General features: G+C 39.9%; 1 protein-coding gene across 1 annotated transcript in view; it reads left to right on the plus strand.

Moving 5' to 3' along the window:
* Positions 1-17695, plus strand: part of clstn2a (calsyntenin 2a) — a 170405-nt gene that overhangs the window by 136049 nt on the left and 16661 nt on the right. Inside the window, exons 9-10 of the mRNA XM_051953245.1 lie at positions 244-365; positions 14912-15074. Coding sequence (XP_051809205.1) covers positions 244-365; positions 14912-15074 — 285 coding nt within the window. The remainder of the gene's footprint in view (positions 1-243; positions 366-14911; positions 15075-17695) is intronic.

A 17695-nucleotide genomic window follows, 5' to 3' on the forward strand; every position in this document is an offset into this window, starting at 1 on the left:
TTGGAGCATTTTTGTTATGCTGACTGATGTGTAGAATCCATTTCAGGTAGCTAAGAAGTTTTAGTCTTTCAAACAGCTCAATAAAAACTTCATCTTACCTCCAAAGGAAAACCTGCTGTGGATGTGCAACATTCCTTGTCCTTGAAGTCATTGTTTTCATAGAAGCTCTGTGTAATGTAGAATTATATTTCCTTGTGTGCCTGCATTCGTTTGACCATGCATGTCATGATCCTCCTGTTGCAGAGATGAACCGCCACCATTACTCTCTGTACGTTCACAACTGCCGCCTGGTGTTCCTGCTCAGAAGAGATTTCACTCAGGTTGACACTTTCAGACCTGCCGAGTTCCACTGGAAACTGGAACAGGTGAGATGTGTGTGTGTGTGTGTATGTTCATGTATGTGAGCTTGTCTGTGTTCTATTTTAGTGTGAGCGTAGATTCAAGGGGATTTTCTTCAGCAGGTGAAGGGCTATCGTTATTTGTGTAGTGAAGGGAGAGGCTTTCCATTCTAATTACCAGAGGCCCTCCATCACGTTCTTGTGCTCGCTGCAGGAGATAAGACAGCAGAAGACACCAGTATCCTGCGCACCTGTACACACACACACACACACAGAGAAGTGCAGAGCAAAAGCCTAAAGTGTGTTTAGTTATGGGTAATAGCTCAACCAGCAGCAGGTCTCTCTGTCAAGCTTCTGTAGAGTTGTTGAACTAATTTGCACTGAAGCTTTGTGTTTCAGCCCTGTGGAGAAGCTGTGCATTGAAAACAGTTGCATCATATGGCCTTGCTGTGTCTTTTCCTACTAGAGTTATCCCACAGATGTGCACGGTGGCATTGTCAGTAACCTTTGCATTGCGTAAGATTGCTGCAGGCAGGTATTGTATTAAAGATAAAAGCAGAAAGTTTTTGTCCCCTAAGTGCCATCTGTTTTTGCAGCTTCCTTACAAGACTTTGCATTGACGGGTCAGATTAGTGACCATTGGAGTTGGCAGGTTTAAAGGTTTCACTGAGTAAGGTTGAGTGAGAATCATTGGGCTTCAAGACGTCGAGTCACTGTAGCTCTGCAGGCAGTCACTAAGTAGAGAAAATCCTACAGTCAAAGAAAAAATGAAATCCCCCGAGTCTTAATAATTTTGATGATAAGCCAATGAACTCTCTTGCAGGGGAAACTCCCATTTCCACAGACTCTCCCCAGCTCAATATAATAATGGATGGTAGATGTAAATCTAATCTAATTGTTTACCCTTGGGACACAGCATATATTCACCTCATTCTGAAATTATTAGAAGAGGCCTCATAATTATGGCAAGCTCTCAGGAGTTCCTGCTCACTAAGCAGATTATGAGAGATTTGTATTTTGGTCTTTTTGTGTGTGTGCTAGCGCATGAGAAACCAAAACCCTGACTTTTGGTAATAAATTTTATCTGCAGGTTTGCTTGGAAGTTATATACAAATGAATATACTTTTTTGAGTGTGTGTGTAAATAGATATGCCATCATTCCTTGTATGGATACACACAACATAGTGCTTTCTCAGCACTGTCTCTGTTAGTGCCTTCCAGCCAAGAGAGTTGTTTTTTTGCAGGTCACAGGTCCAACAAAGTGTATTTTTCTCATGTGCACCTTCCAGCCAGGTAGCTGTTTGTTCTAGGTCAAAGGTAGATTGAAAAGTGTTTTCCTTAGTCCACTGTTCTTTTCTCTTGAGGCTGACGGAGGTGGATGTGACAAAGAGAAGGGCAGCCAAGTGGCAGAATGCTAAGTTTTCTAAGCAAACAACCTCAAGACACAGTTCTATTTCAGTCTTGCTTGTTCTCATTCTCGCTGAGAGTCTTATCTTTCGCCTGTGCGTTCTCTCCCATTGTCTGCCACGCACATACATAGTTCATGGATAGTGGGGATCCCATTTGCCCCTTTAGTTAGATCTTGTAAAAGACTTCTTTGGAAGCAGTGCAGTCAAAGAGAATCTGTGATGATGTTACCAGTACAAATCACTTGCGCAGAGACTCTGATTAAATATAAATGGAAACTGGTCTGAAATACCAAAGGTTAACAAGAGAAGGGCGTAAATGAAAAGAGTTGGAAAAAAACTACCCATGTACTGATTCTCGTGTACTACGTATTGCTGTTACTTCCTGAATTTTTTAGTTTCTAAAATTTCTTTGTCTGGCGATGCACTTATCCACTGGTTTTGCCTAAAGGTAGTACTTCAGTTAATTAAACTGTATTGTGGAAGTTGAGAAAATGTGTTGTCCAGCTGGATTGTATTACTAACAAAGAAGAAAGGGATGTCTAACTCTTGAAAATTGATTCAAGCCTGTGTTATTGTCAAATATTTGTGCAAAATGGCAAGTTTACAAAGAAACCACGTCTCTATGAATCTGAATAAATGATATCAAACCCTGATCTGTGCCCTCATAGAGCAAATAGTATTTTACATCAACAAGAAGTGAACAGCAGCGTTTTTGAAACATCTAAAGGCTTCTGCCATCTACAAATACAAACATTCTATTTGGATTTTTCACAGATGCCACTAATAATACATCAAATAACAGTGTGAAAACAATTTAGAAATGTGAAAATAGCTTTGAGTGGTGATGAGCCTACAGAGAATAATAACCTGACTTTGCTGCTCCCTTCCAAATTTCAAGACATTGTAATGAGTTTCAGTTCAGTGTTTAGCTGTCGAGGCTGCACCTTTACTGTTTTGGTTCTCAGTAAGCAACCTGCTCACCACCAAACAGACAGATACAGTCACAAACTAGCTGGTGAACACAGTGGAATTTAGTAGCCTTAAGAGCCCGATGTTTAATTCAGGTGTTGGAGGACACCAAAACAGAGCTAATAGACAGTGAATATTGAGCTGGAAAACAAGAAAACATGCTTTTGCTCTACAAATACATATTAATTTTAAAGGGTTGTGCTACATCAACTTTGTGTCCAAAAGGTGTCTAGTGTAAGCTACAAATCTGTCAATGAATTTTCTAGCTAAACTAATTCTATGGACCATTGTCTCTGGCAGAATCTGTAGTTTTTACCGGTCACTGAGAAGACCTTGTTTTATTCCTCTGCAAAAGTATATTAAAACACAAAAATAATCATAATCTGATGAGTTTGTTGCAAATAACAGGCTACTTGGACTGAACTGAACATAGTAGCTGTGATCAACATTTTGGTGGACATACTGCTGAACTGAAGGTGAACATCATGTTGTAACTGGGATGCATAGTCTCTCTTTTGGACAAATTGACATTCATTTGAAATAAGATCCCTCAGCTTAGAGAGGTTGTCAGGCATTATATGACCAGTGAACGTGCTGTAAATCTTTGAACTGAACAAAAGGACTCAAACTGAACTGATTTTGATTTCCATTGTGTCCACAACTCATTTCCTCTGCCCCCAAAGGCCCCAGAATTATCAGTTATTACAGGTTTGCATGAATAACTGTAATTTGAATATGGTTATGGTTTCTCAACTGTAATTAATGAATCCACTGACATTCCTCTTAGTTTTACATTATTAACTTTTATTGGCAAAAGGGACCATCACTGTTACCATTTATGGACTGTAAAGTTCACCACAAAGCTCCTGACGAACCAGAAGAAATGAAACAGATATACAATGTCTGTCCAAAACAATGTCACACACACTCATATTTTATTAAACTGTCTTTAGCTTTGGGTATGGCACTCATTCGCTGTGATGTCATTTCAATGAGCTTCTGCAAAGTCACAGCATTTATTTCTGTCCAGAGATGCTTTCATTTTTCATCAAGATCTTATATTGATGATGGGAGAGTCAAACCGCGACGCAAAGTCTTCTCCAGAACATCCCAAAGATTCTCAGTGGTGCTGAGGTCTGGACTCTGTGGAGGACAATTCATGTGTGAAAATGACGTCTCATGCTCCCTGATCCACTCATTCTCAATGTGAGCCCCATGAATCCTGGCATTGTCATCTTGGAACATGCCCTTGCCATCAGGGAAGAAGATCTCCAGTGATGGAAGGACCCGGTCATTCAGTATATTCAGGTAGTCAGCTGATCTCATTCTTTGGAAACATAACGTTGTTGAACCTGACCAACCTCAGATCATAACCCTAACCCCCACAGGCTTGTAGCCACTCCACTGATTCATCCGCTTCTCTTCTTACCCTGATGCACCCATCACTTAGGAACAGGGTAAATCTGGACTCATCAGACCACATGACCTTCTTTCATTGCTCCAGGGTTCAATCTTTATGCTACCTAGCAAACTGAAGCCCCACATTCTGATTAGCCTCGCTGATCAGTGGTTTTCTTAGAGTTCCCTTCACATTGTGTGTGTGGAGATGCTCTTACTTTCACAGTTAAACATAGCCGTGAGTTCTACTGTTGATTTCCTATGGTCATCTAAGAGTTTGTTCCGACTGCATTTCTTCCTCGAAGATGATAGTTCACCATTATCCTTCAGGTTTTAATAATGCATTGGATGGTTCTGAACTCGATTTTAGTAGTTTCAAAAGTCTCCTTAGTTGTTTTCTTTGCTTGATGCAGGTCAATAATTTCACCCTTCTGAAGCTGTCCTCCAACATGGATGTTGAAGAAAAGAGAAGCTCCACACTGCATCAGTGAGGGTTAAATAAGTTGCTGCAGCTGAAATATATTCATCACTGCAGTAATTATCCAATGGAAGGCTCTCACCTATTTACTGAGTTAAATCCAAGTGGCTTTTTTTTTTTTTTTTGGACAGCCAGTGTATATGAGCTGCTTCTAGGGACTATTATTGTGTTTGCTGGCTCACTGGAAATAAACAGGAAAACAGCATTTTTTTTTTCCTTTGTGCTGTGACATGTACTTGTAGGCTGAATTACATTCCAAAACTAGATAAAGTAAGTAGTATCTGTTATCACTGGTATAGGGCGCTCAATTTCCACCTTTCTTTCTCACTTCTTCACCGACTGTACTGCATGTTATACAGTTTTACACATTAATTCTGCAGGCTAGTAATTATTATTCTGTATCTCGGAGTACTTATTGACTTAACAGTGGGTGAACTAAGAATAGGAGCTGCTCCAGTGCCTTGTGCTGCATAATTAGGACAAGAGAATTTGAGACTGTTGAAAAGGGAATGTGGTAAGAGGGAGAGGAGGTGGCTGTGGGGTGTCACAGATGCTTCTTACTGTCCTTGTTCCTCCAGCACTTAGAGAGGAAACTCAATGGCTTCCGCAGCAACTCCATTTAGCTCTATTGATTTTGCAATTCTCGGCCCAAGAGAGGAGGGGTAGAATGGGATGAACGGAAACTGGCAAAGAGCGAGTAAGAGAGAAAGACAGGCTTCCATTTTCAATGTCGATCAAACACTCCTGAAGGAATGTCACGTCTGACAGAAACCTTTACACACACATCTACAAGCACTGGCTTATTTGTGAGTCTGTATATGCACGTACACACAGGATGCCTATTTTCCTCCTCCTTTTTCAGTCCTGGTAATGGACCAGAGGATGAATCACTCCCCTTTGCGCACATTATTCACTCTCCCTGAGTCTGGAGGGCCTATCAGTGCAATCCAGCTGTCCTAAGGATATTCACTCACCATTACAAAGTCCTATACAAATCAAGGTTCCCTTTCCAAATGTCATGTAAGCTAGGGATGGTAGAAATGTGTCAGACATGTAATCAAAGTCATAAAGCGGAGGGGGAGATGGGTGAGGGAAATAAGGTGCCGTCAAAAAAATCAAACGCAAGACAAGTCATTTTTCCTGCATGGACCTTTATGTCCACTGACAGTTAGATTCTGAACGGCTTTCTAGGTTTTCCCAGTATAAAGAACAACTATAGTATGTGTGTAATGTGGCATTTATTTAAATCTTATACAAGGTCCTTATGCAAAAGATATGTATGTTAACAGAAGGGTGAGAGTTGAGGCTACTACCTGGTGTTTTTCTCCGCTGTGGCCTGAGATTTGAAAAGGATTAAAAGATTGTTTCACATCAATCTGAAATAACTGCCCAAATGACAGGGCTGGCAGATCCCATCTTCTGAATCACAGACAAACTTTGCAATTTCACCCATTATTAGGTACACTGTTCAGAACTTCTGCAGACCCCCCCTGCTATGTCTGAGTTCAATTACAGGAACTGGATGCTGGAGTAGAGTGAAAGTACTCTCATCGCTTGTCTGTAAAGTATCTGCAATTATCTACCTTATCTGCCTGCTACTACCATGCATGTTGTGCCATGGCTTTCTCTCTGCCCTGCGCTGATTATAAACCTCCTTTTCTTTCCCAGGAGATTAATTGGATGGCGTAGGTGGTGGTGTTTGTGTGTGTGTATTGCCCCTCTTGCTGTTTGTAGTAGATACCAGGATGTATTGAAGTGCCAAGGCAGAGAGTGATTTAGTTTCATCTCACATTCAAGTGACTAATAAATGTCTGGGATCAGTTTAAAGCCAGCTGTATATATGCATTCATGCATCAATGCTTAGGATCTTCAGGATGCAGTTCGCAATAGTGTGTGTTACAGCTTTTTGAAATGTCAAAGCAAAAGCATCTGGAGTGAGAATACAAGGAGGACGTGTTTGTTTACCATAGCGGTGAAAAACTGTGAAGATCTTGTACTAGTCGGATCAGACGTTTCAACAAATCTCCCTGACATGACATGCTTGTTTTTTGTTTTTGTGAGAAAATCCATAATTTTTGCTAATGTGCATTGAGTTTTCACTGATAATGTTGTTTACCAACTTTTCAGTGTATTATTTCCCGTGAATCATCCTAACTTTGCAAGTCGCTCTACTGTAAGAACTCGTGCTTTGGAAAAAAACAAGCCCAAGTTGCCGATGAAACGCACATTTCCTATTTGCTGTAAGAACAAAACCGAAAAAGACAGAGAGCAGCGGAGAAAATGTTGAGCTTTGCCTCTAGCTTGTACATTTTCAGGGTGTTCTTATTTGATTTCTGGCCTCTATTTTTCACATGGCTTCATTTCCGAGCTCAGCTGGTCTTCGCTTTAGGTGTTTCCTCTGATATTCCTCTTTAGAGCAGCAGCGTCTCACTAAATGTAAATGTCTTTGCACTGTGTGTGTGTCTGTGCTGAGACCTGAGGGTGACGGATAGTTGTTGTGTGTGTCTGTGTGTGTCAGAGGAGGGATACTTAATGCTGCTTATTGTGCACTTAGCATACATGCTGAGTGCACTACATAAGCATTAAGTCAGCATACTAATGTACTGACAACTTGTTTCTTCCAGCTCTTTATTTTCAATTTTCTCTCCATTTCTTTTTCTAACTTCTGGCTTTATTATAGATAAAAATAAAGGCCTTTGTTGATCGCACGATAGAATTTAAATAATTGACTGATACTATATTGCTTTATGAGCCAAATTAGAAGCGGATAAAATACAGAAGAAATAAAAAGGCAGATAAACACACACAAGCAGAGATTTCAAACATTCTGTAGAAACACATCTTAAAGAAAAACATCCTCTTAAAGGAGACCTTTGAGTTGAAAGTGACTGGCGTGAATCACATTGAATTTTTTTTTTTTTTTTTAAATCTATGGTCTCATGTTTTTTTTTTTCTTTGTTTGGCATCTTTAGTTGTCACTGACATGAATCAGATATAGTGGATGGCTTTCCTTGAACACTGATGCAATTTTAGATAAATATGCTTTCTTTTCCCATAATCTTTTTTTTTATTGGAAAAATATTTCTGGTTTAACAGTGCCTTACATTTAGACTTGTCCCCTCACAGAAAACTGCTTTTGCACAGCAAGATGTGTTTTATGTATATACTGTTGAGTTTGCTAGCAAGACTCTTCTCCTTTCTTTTTTAACATTCCGCCCCTTATTTATTTATTTTTCACTATCCATCCCACACTGACACGTGCTAGGCTGCCATCAAAAATGCTGTGCCACAACAATGATGGAAGAGAGACGATCAGAGGTGAGGAGAAGCGAGGAATGGGAAGAGTAACAAAGGAGATGAAAAGAGAAGGAATAGAGAGGGGAAAGCAAAGAGGCGATGAGGTGGAGGTGGGAATAACGGGGAAGGGAAAAACAGAAGAAATTAGTTCAGACAGTAGGGCTTGGAGGACAGATGAGACAAAGAGGAGAGGAGAGTGGTGCCACTGAAAGGCAAAGCTAGACATTTTCTGAATTGATGCTGTGAATGCTAATTTCACAGAATGTAAGCAATCAGTACAACAATCAGCATCCATTGCCAGTCACTGTGCTACGTCATTATATCCTTTATATGAGAGAGACGAAGATTACTGCGGAGCTCTGTCAGCTGATGTTCATCATAAGAAGTGGATCGGAAGATTATCCTTTATATTTTGTCAGGAAGCCTCTCTGCATCCCAGGCTCCAGTGCATCAAAATAAACTTGACCTTATTAAAGGGCTTCTGTGCAGCCAGCAGAATGTCCTCATTATTCTGCTTATGTCAGCACATTTAAAATGCACTAATGCCATCTGTGAATAAGAGCTTCTGTTTGGTTTGGTCTTCTCCTCAGCAAGGTGAACAATATTCCATTCTCATTCAGTGCTTACATGTATGGATTTTGCACAAAATAGAAGAGCTGTGACTCTGTTCTCAGTTGTTGGTCGAATGCAGAACAAGCAGCATTTAATTGTTTTGCCAGAGGTCCTTTGGGTGAAAACCTAAATTCAGCCCCAAGATTGTGTAATATTTTCTAACTCCAAGAGGCACCTAAGGTCTTCCTTTTTTGTGCTGATGTGTAAGATGTAATGGCTCCTCGTAAAGATGCCGCGGCAGATTTTTGCAAGATAGACAGGCTTATCTCTGGTGTTTTATTCTCAGCAATAAAACACTGCTATTGCATGGTAATATACTGAACAAAGGGAGTCTGGCTCAGGAAGGTTCTTCTATATTTTTCTGTCTGAGGGATACAGCTCCAAATGAAATTAAATAATCGAATTAAATCACTAAATAATTAAGAAAATTTGAAACTTTGGAGGGCTGCACAGTGGAGTAGTGGTTAGCATTTTTGCCTTGCAACAAGAAGATCCCGGTTCGAATCCCGGGGTGGGCCTGGGATCTTTCTGCATGGAGTTTGCATGTTCTCCCTGTGCATGCGTGGGTTTTCTCCGGGCACTCCGGCTTCCTCCCACAGTCCAAAAATATGCTGAGGTTAATTGACTATTCTAAATTGCCAGTAGGTGTGAATGCGAGAGTGACTGTTTGTCTGTATACGTAGCCCTGCCTTCGCCCGAGTCAGCTGGGATAGGCTCCAGCACCTCCGCAACCTTAGTGAGGATAAAGCGGTGTATAGAGAATGGATGAAACTTTGGATGGAACTCATATTATGTGAGTATTAGGAGTTAAAAAGACAATCACTCTAAACATGTAGGATGGAGGAACTGCAGGTTAGTCTTTAATGTTGTCAAATACACTTCTGCTTGTGTGTAAAGATCTAAAATGTGCAGTAATTGAGAGGTCAGTGAAAATTAAAACACCCATGTTACGTCTCTGAACCCCACATCCACCAGCAAAGAAAATATATCTTTTTAAAAATGCCAAAATTACACCATTTGTTTGGTAGAAACTGGAAAATCGAATCGATCTCAAGATTATGTTGCTGCATTATTGAGCTGGGTTATGTTTCCTGTCAGCCGGGTGTCAGATAGAAGATGCTGTGGTGTAACTTTTTGCATTAAACATACCAGCTCTGACCAGAGGACATTAAACATCGTAGAATTCTGTGTCATGGTGCCCGCCGTTAGTTAAACTAAACTGTAAGACCATCAGGTTGCGCCACAGCTAAATTAAAAGACACTTCTAGCTCTACTGAACCTTTACAGCAAACTTTGTGACCACCTGGGTAACATTAGGGAACACCTTGGATGCAGAAAGAAAGTTTCTTTCGTAATGCATTTGCAGAACTATTCAGTTGTAGGACTCTGCGATTCTAAAGTCATGACTGAATTTTCCTCTTGATTAAAATATCCTACACATCAAACCACACAAAAATAAAAAGCAACTGCATTTTAAAGATATTCTCAGAGAGTTTACAATTCTATAATTGTTCAGAGAATTCAATTTTCTACATTGACACACAGACGGTCTTAATGCAGCTGTTCGCCTGCCTCTGTTTGTTTACCTCTGTCTGTCTCTCTTGGGGGACTGATGGTTGTGTTCCTCCTAAACGGGTCCAAAATCTGCCTGGGGAAAAGCTCATCGCAGTGTTTCAGTATCTATTGTATTGTTACCCTGATGCAGAGGAGAAATAATTTCAAGCTCTTGCCGACTAATGTGTCTTCAAACAGCCGATATGTATACAAGCATACCTCAGCCACAGAGTGTGCTGCTGGTGATATGTGTGTTTGCATTTGGAAACTTCTGTTTTGAAGTTAAGATAAAATCGGATTCGGTGCTGGTTTCAAACGCAAACCTTTCCTAATTCCAGTAGTCATATGTACAGATACATTTTAGCACTACAGCTACTCAGTAAAGTTGATCTGTAGCTGTATAATCTTACAAACCATATTTCATTGTTTACATTCAGTGTTTCCAATCTTGCCCTCAATCCCTGTCAGTTTGACATTTGGTGTCTTCCCTTTGCACTGTAATATTTCTGCTGATCGTAAGTGTACTCAAAGCTTCTGCTAAGGATTTTCATATGTGCAGTCACTCTGCATGCATTCCTAAGCTACCAGAGAAAAATAGAGGGCATTATTTGTCCCTCTGTTTCTGTTCAGCACCCACTCGATCAGTTATTATTGTCAAAGAGGCAGAGAAAGAATGGGAGAGCGAAACATAATAGATTAAAAGAGAAACAATCAGCCTCACTGTGTGAGAGAAATAATGTAACTCAATTTCTTACCCTCCTGTTTCCTCACCACCAACATTTGTGAAAATGTTTTCATAGTTTTAATGCGGGTGGAATGTTGGAGGTTTTTCACCATTTGCTAAATGTTTTTTGCAGCCGTGCGAGCAGCATGGCTCTGAGGGTGATGGTGTCTGTTGGTCTGTCTACCACTTTAGTTCAGATGCATTCAGTAGCTAGTGAATAGTTTGACATGTAATTTGCTGCAGACATCCATATTCCGCAGAAAATGACGTCTAATTACTCTCTTTATACTGTGGCTGTAACATGAGGTTTACATTTTTGTTTAACATGAAAATGTTTTCACTTGGTACAGGCATTCATGTCTAGTCAGGCTGTTTAGCACATTTAAACACATTACTTTCTTATACACCAGTAAATAAATAAACCATTACAAATAATCCAAATAATTATGTAATAAACTACAAAACTAGTCATTAGTTCTGTACACCCAGATAAAAACTGAAATTGTATCAAAACTGAAAAAGCCAGCAAGTAGAAATACGTTTTTGACCCATTGAGCCCCAAGCAGTCTCTGAACCTTTTTTACCATACAAAATAATGTTCTTGCATTCTTATGGAAACGGGAAAACCAATGCTAGAAGTAGAACTCAAAATGTCTTCTTTGTAGTTTGTCACAGTTAGTGGTCTGTTATCTACTCTTGGTGAGCACAGCCTGCAGTTCGTCCCATTTACCTGAAATCTGTGAATTTTTGTCACTTGACTGCTTGGTGCCACTGAGTCAGTCATGATTTCATACGGTAATTGTGCAAAGAAATGCAGAATTTGTTTGTTTGTTTGTTTGTTTCTAGTCACAGTCAAATAAAACGTGCTAATCTAGATCAAAGAACTACTAATAAATGGTGCTGACAGATAACCTGGGTCTAGTCCATTCAAGCACTTACAAATAAATAGCAAAACTTTATAAATAATCCTGTACTATTGTCTATTTAAGGATGCCAGGTTACACAAAATATGCTCCTACTTATGTGTACCAGTCAGTCGTGTAGCTGAAGCATTTTAAACCACCTGCAGCATTTTGTCATTACAGTTGTGTTTACCTCACAACCAACGGAAACAAGGTTTAATTGGTCATTTGTGACCAAATATTTGCCGCATTAATGACATTTCCTTCAGCCTTAGCTTTAGTTTGTTTTATTGCTAATTAATAGTCACCCACTGCACTAAGATGATAAACATAGCACTTAGAAAACTGCATATTTGCATTGCCATTGTGAGGATTTTAGCATGCCATTGGGAGCATTTAGCTTTAAATACAGTCTCAAAGACCTGCCAGGATTGTCTTGTGATTTTCTCTTAGTATTTATACTTCACTGTTATCAGATTGTTTTCATTAAAGAGTCAATGCATTGTGCAGCTGTTCAGTTATCCACACATCCGTAATCACTACTTTGAGAAGAGAAAGTTCAGTTTAAGAAGAGGCATTCACCCACATAAACAGTGTAGATAATTGTAGACGTGCAACTTTCCTCTCACCTCTACAGGCAGTCAGCCAGCCAGCGGCTAAATAGAAGTGGCAATTCATTCTGCCTGTCTAGTCAAGTAGCCGCACAAGTCCTGAAAGTGAGATGATGAAACTAAAACATATTGTCAATGTTAATAAACTTATGGATTCTCAGCATGTTTCAGTGTGTGTACAGTCCAGGTACAGCAACAGTGATATGGCACCACATCAAAACACACTTAAGAGCATCAAATTAAAACAGGCTTTGACTCATGGGGTTCACATTAGCACATGATGATCCAAATAAATCCATAGTACCTGATCACATACCTGATACTGTATGTGAGGGTTTTTGTGGGACTTTCTTTGGGAATTTCAATCTTTTCACACTCTCATACAGTGAGACTCTACACTCTGAACTGAACATCCTTGAAGATTTCTGATTACTCCAGCAGCGCAGGTTTAATCCTCATTAGTTCACCAGTAAGGTGTGTGTGTTTGCGGTTATATGTGTGGCCGTTGGACCTTGATAAGGAATCCAACAAAAATGAAAATTGATCTGAATGTGGTTGGCACTGTCGCCTCACAGCAAGAAGCATCCTCGCCTGGGATCTTCATGTGTGGAGCTTGCGTGTTCTCTTTGTGCCTGTGTAGGTTCTTCCCATTTGCTCCGGCTTCCTCCCACAATTTAAAGACATGCTGAGGTTAATTGGTGATTCTAAATTGTCTGCAGGTGTGAATGGGAGTGTGATTGTTTGTCTCGATATGTAACCCTGCGATAGGCTGGCCTTTGGCCTAAGTCAGCTGGGATAGACTCCAGCCCCCATGAGCCATAATAATAGATTTTCTGAATATTAAATCTTTTCCAGCTGTGTTTCTTTGTGAATCTTAAATTAGCTGATATTCTCCTCTTTAGTGTGAATAAATACAACCAAATCCTTCACCACTTCGACAACAGAAAAACTGATGCTTTGGTCTTAACATGAGGATGCATTCTAACCTTTAAAACTGCAATTACCTCAAGTAGCCATCCTGAAATAAACACCTCTAAAAGGAAGCACACTTTCAGCTGACAGTATTTACTCATGTCTCTGTGATTCAGAAAATAGACTCTGTAACACAGTCGTTTGTTAGGCCAATATGTTGTTGCTTTCAGTGATGTGTGAGTCATTTATGGTTTGGGCCAGACATTTTGTATACATGTCCACGGTTGTACGGGACTTGAGGATGCTCCAACATGCAGCAGACTGTGGGCAGGTCAACAGTCAGTCACTAAATAAATGCCACATGCTTGTCATATTGAAACATGTGAACAGTACTGATGTTGTAATTCCTACTGGGATGTTTATGGATTCCTCATTGCTCAAAATGTGTCTATTGATTTTGCCCTGTAACTGTTAGATATGTGAATAAGGAACACTGTGATAATAAATTCATCATACTAACTTAAAATGAAAGGAAATGTCAGCGCCGTTTACAAATTGTGTCCACTGCCAGATAACATCAGTTATTGCAGCTTTTGCCCTCACAGGACCAACCCTGCAATCACGGTCTTCTCCAGTTGTCTGATGTTATTAACACGTGCAAATTGGAAACATGAGAATCTTTTCCCTTTGCGTCTTCTATCGTGTGCAACATGAACGCAGCATTACACAAACGGACAAGCAAGGCTCATACACCAATCACCAGTTTCTCACTTGTAAATACCTTAAAAGTCCACATCTAAGTTGTATTTATGGCTTAAATGTAATAGATTTGTTATATTGAACAAACTTTTTTTTCCATTTACAGTCCTGTTGAGTAGCCAGATGATAACATTAGTGCCAATTCTTGACATTCTTTTGAGAAATTTTTTTGTTTTGTTGGTGTTCACTGATTAAAACAGCTGAAGTCTCCAGTAATAACTGGGAAACAGTTACACAAAATGACTGGCAGCTGAGTTTTTGAGTTGTCTGATGATGTTAATGTGCACAGAAAGTAAACATGGGCGACCTTCGCTCATTACTTAAAGCCATATAAGCAAAGAAGTAGCTTAAGATGTTTTTGTGGCCCTCATGTGAGGAAGCTGTCTGGGTGTATTTGTGGTAGGCAAAGATGTTGGTGGGACGCAAGAGGATGAGATGTTGTCTTTTAAAAGTTCTCGAAATAATCAAAGAATGTCTGTGATGGTTGATAAAAGTTGTGCAGAGCGTGAATCTTCCACAGCTGTGTTTGTCACTCATCGTGTGCTTTTAATGAACAGCTCATTAGACGGAAACCTCATTAGCTATCTGACGACAGAGAGCAAATGATCCAGGGAAGAAGAGGGGAATTTGTTGCGTCTCATTTATTGAAGGTAGAAAAGCAGCGAACGTTCAACGATGTGCCTCCAGTTCTGGCTGTGATTGGAGTAAACATAATCATCTTCATAGCAGCAGCCCTATAAACATAATCCTCAACGGAAAAACGTTCCTAACCTAAATAAAGCTCCGAAAAATGACACGTAGTTCCCTGAATAATGTATTTTTTTATTGCTTCCCTATTTTCTTGTACGTGCAAATCAGGAATATTGTCTTATTTGAATGTATTATAAATGGCCTCTGTGGAAACTACTTAAGCCGAATAATATGATAATTTTTCTCTTGGCTTTGCAGATCTGTGACAAGGAATGGCACTATTATGTCATCAACGTGGAATTTCCTGCAGTGACTCTGTTTGTGGACGGTGTGACCTACGAACCCTATCTGGTGACGGACGACTGGCCGATCCACACCTCAAAGATTGACACGCAGCTGACGGTGGGCGCCTGCTGGCAAGGTCAGTGTGCTTGTTTGTGTACAGGTATAACAGTCTAAAAAAAATACACAAAATACGGACGTTTTTCCTGCACATTAAAGAAGCTGAAATCAAACGAGGAATAGCCATTATGCCGTTGTTGGGGTTATTTACAGCCATACTTTAACCTGGCAGTAGTTTTATATGCGGCAGCCTTTTCAGCTCGAGGTTATGGTGTTTATTTATTTAGTGCACATAAAATCATAAAATCAGAAGAAGCCACATCAGTACAGAAGAAACATCATCTTTACGACTTCATTTGAAAACACCAGGGTTATTTGATTGGTTGATGTCTGCGTATTGACAGTTACAGCCACTTTAGTGTTGTAAATGCTCGATGTGAAAACAAATAAAGAAAGGACTGAAAAATAGGAAGAGAGAGAAAAAACACATCATTCATGTCTTCTAGAATAATAGTGTTAATGTCATCTAGCACCCTGTGGTGACACTTTTTTCTTTCATTTGTTGCCTATATGTACAAATGAAAACATAATAAAGTAGTAAGTCCATTTCATTTCCAGAGGGTCTTTATTCAAATATGTAACCATGTGTTTGATTTCATTTTTAAAGTGAGTATTTTGCAAGTATTTTGATCTGAAACTTGCTTTTTTCATTGAACTTATTTTAGAAGTAGAACAACTCACAAAGCTACAAGAGACCAAGCAATTCGTCCACAAATTGCAGGGGCATCCGTCAGAAACATGTTTTTTTTTTTTTAATATGGAACTGGGACCAGCCTGGAAACTGGTGATTACATATGGTAAACACAGAAATACAGCACCAACAAAGAGGTACAGCAGCCAAAAGAAGTTGAAAATTACATTTGAATCGCAAACGGCGAGAGAGAGCGAGAAAGCAGGAGACTCACTGTTAAAATAAATAAAGAGATTAAGATTTATGCCCCGGGGCTGTGAGCTGTTTCTTCTTTGAAATGGAGAGGCACAAGCCGAGTGGGTATCAAACAGAAATTCTGCATGTCTTTTCCAGCGACAGGAAACGAGAGCGAGAAGCGATCGCCTCGGAATGAATAAGAGCCACCCTGCTGCCATGTTTATTACTTGAATAATTGCACAAAAGTGCTTCATAGGAGGGCAGAATGAAACAGTGGTGATCCGTTCAGCAGCTTGCTTAAATCACGCTCGGAACACTCGCCAGCATCATCCAGCGCTTCAATCCTGATGCCGTTTTGGTTGCTGTTTAAATTTCTTTTCATCCTGTGCCTGATTGCAATTTTCTTTTTGTCGTCATCATTTTCTTCCTTGCTTCATACAGCCCTCTCTTGCTGCCTCTTTCCATGAATCTCTGATTGTGAGAGAAAGCCCTGAAGGAAGGATTAGCTAGAGTGAATGGAGGACAACTTTGCCAGCTATTACATCCCAATGAAGCCGCTTTAAGCTTCACTAAGCCGCAACTGATAACTTTGCAGGCCATTAGCGAGCAAGATTGCCTTTCAGAGTCTCTCATTTCTCCATCCTCTCTTCTCCACAATCAACAACATAATGATGAGACATGTGGAATAAAAGGCATTCACACTGTACTTTCACTGCCCCCAGAGCAAAAAGAAGTTGCATCTTGTTGCCTTACAAGGTTAACAAAAGAGAGTTCAGTTGCTATTAGTTCTGAGCAGTTTTCTGACGCAGTAAGCTATTCTTGAGTTTGAATGGCAAGTGTGCGACATCTCATTTCATTTTGCAAGAGGACAGCTTTCAAGCTTCTGTCACGGCATTCAGATATTGAATTAAAGAAGCAGAAGCACAAGACACGCATCAACGAGAATGCGGGCGATTTATTGTGGGAAATGAACGATAACAATCAAAATTAAAGAAACAAAGTGCCACTCCAAGAAAAAAAGAGGCTTATTAAAACAGTGCACTGCTCCAAGCATAAAGAAAACTTATTGTCAAATTGAAGGTAATCCAATAGACTTGTCATAGCAGGGGAAACACAGGTGTAACTAAGACCAATAAAGTGTGTTCATTTTAGGTGTCGCTGTACTGCCAGTGAGGCAGCATGAACAGGACAAGAGGCTGAATGAAATGCAGCAGTTACTGATGTCGCTGGGTACAATGGGAAAGCAAACTTTAACACGATTCAGTTGTAGGAGAGTCCTTGGGAGAATTATGCCATTTCCGGAAAGACTCAGTCCTTTAAAATATTGATGTATGTATTCCCTGAGACACATTAATTCAGTTTGGATCCCACAAGTGAGGACTTCTCTTCAAGTGTATGTGTATCCTCTGGATGTAGCGATCTTCTTTTTTTTCAAAATTTATTTATGTTGCTCCTGTCTGATCAGAATAGTTGATGCCATTTTCCAAGACAGTACACGCTTCAAATATTGTAGATTAACTGTAGTACCTGATTGTGCAACCAAATGGAGCCTCTTACTTTTTAATACTGTAGCAACCAGAGGAGACGGGCAGTTCTAGGTTTAGCTTGTAAAGTGACCTGCGTCCAGCGTACGTGTTTAATAAAACCAGAATCAACTTGGATAGTATGGGTAAGTATGTAGATGTGGCTTAAAACAGCAATGTCAGCATAGAACAAATGTCCACTGCGCTCAGTTTGCGTTTTAAGTTAATCAGTTATTAGTTGAAATTGCT

This window comes from Acanthochromis polyacanthus, chromosome 9 (assembly GCF_021347895.1).
Source record: "Acanthochromis polyacanthus isolate Apoly-LR-REF ecotype Palm Island chromosome 9, KAUST_Apoly_ChrSc, whole genome shotgun sequence".
In the NCBI taxonomy this organism is placed as follows: Eukaryota; Metazoa; Chordata; class Actinopteri; family Pomacentridae; genus Acanthochromis; species Acanthochromis polyacanthus.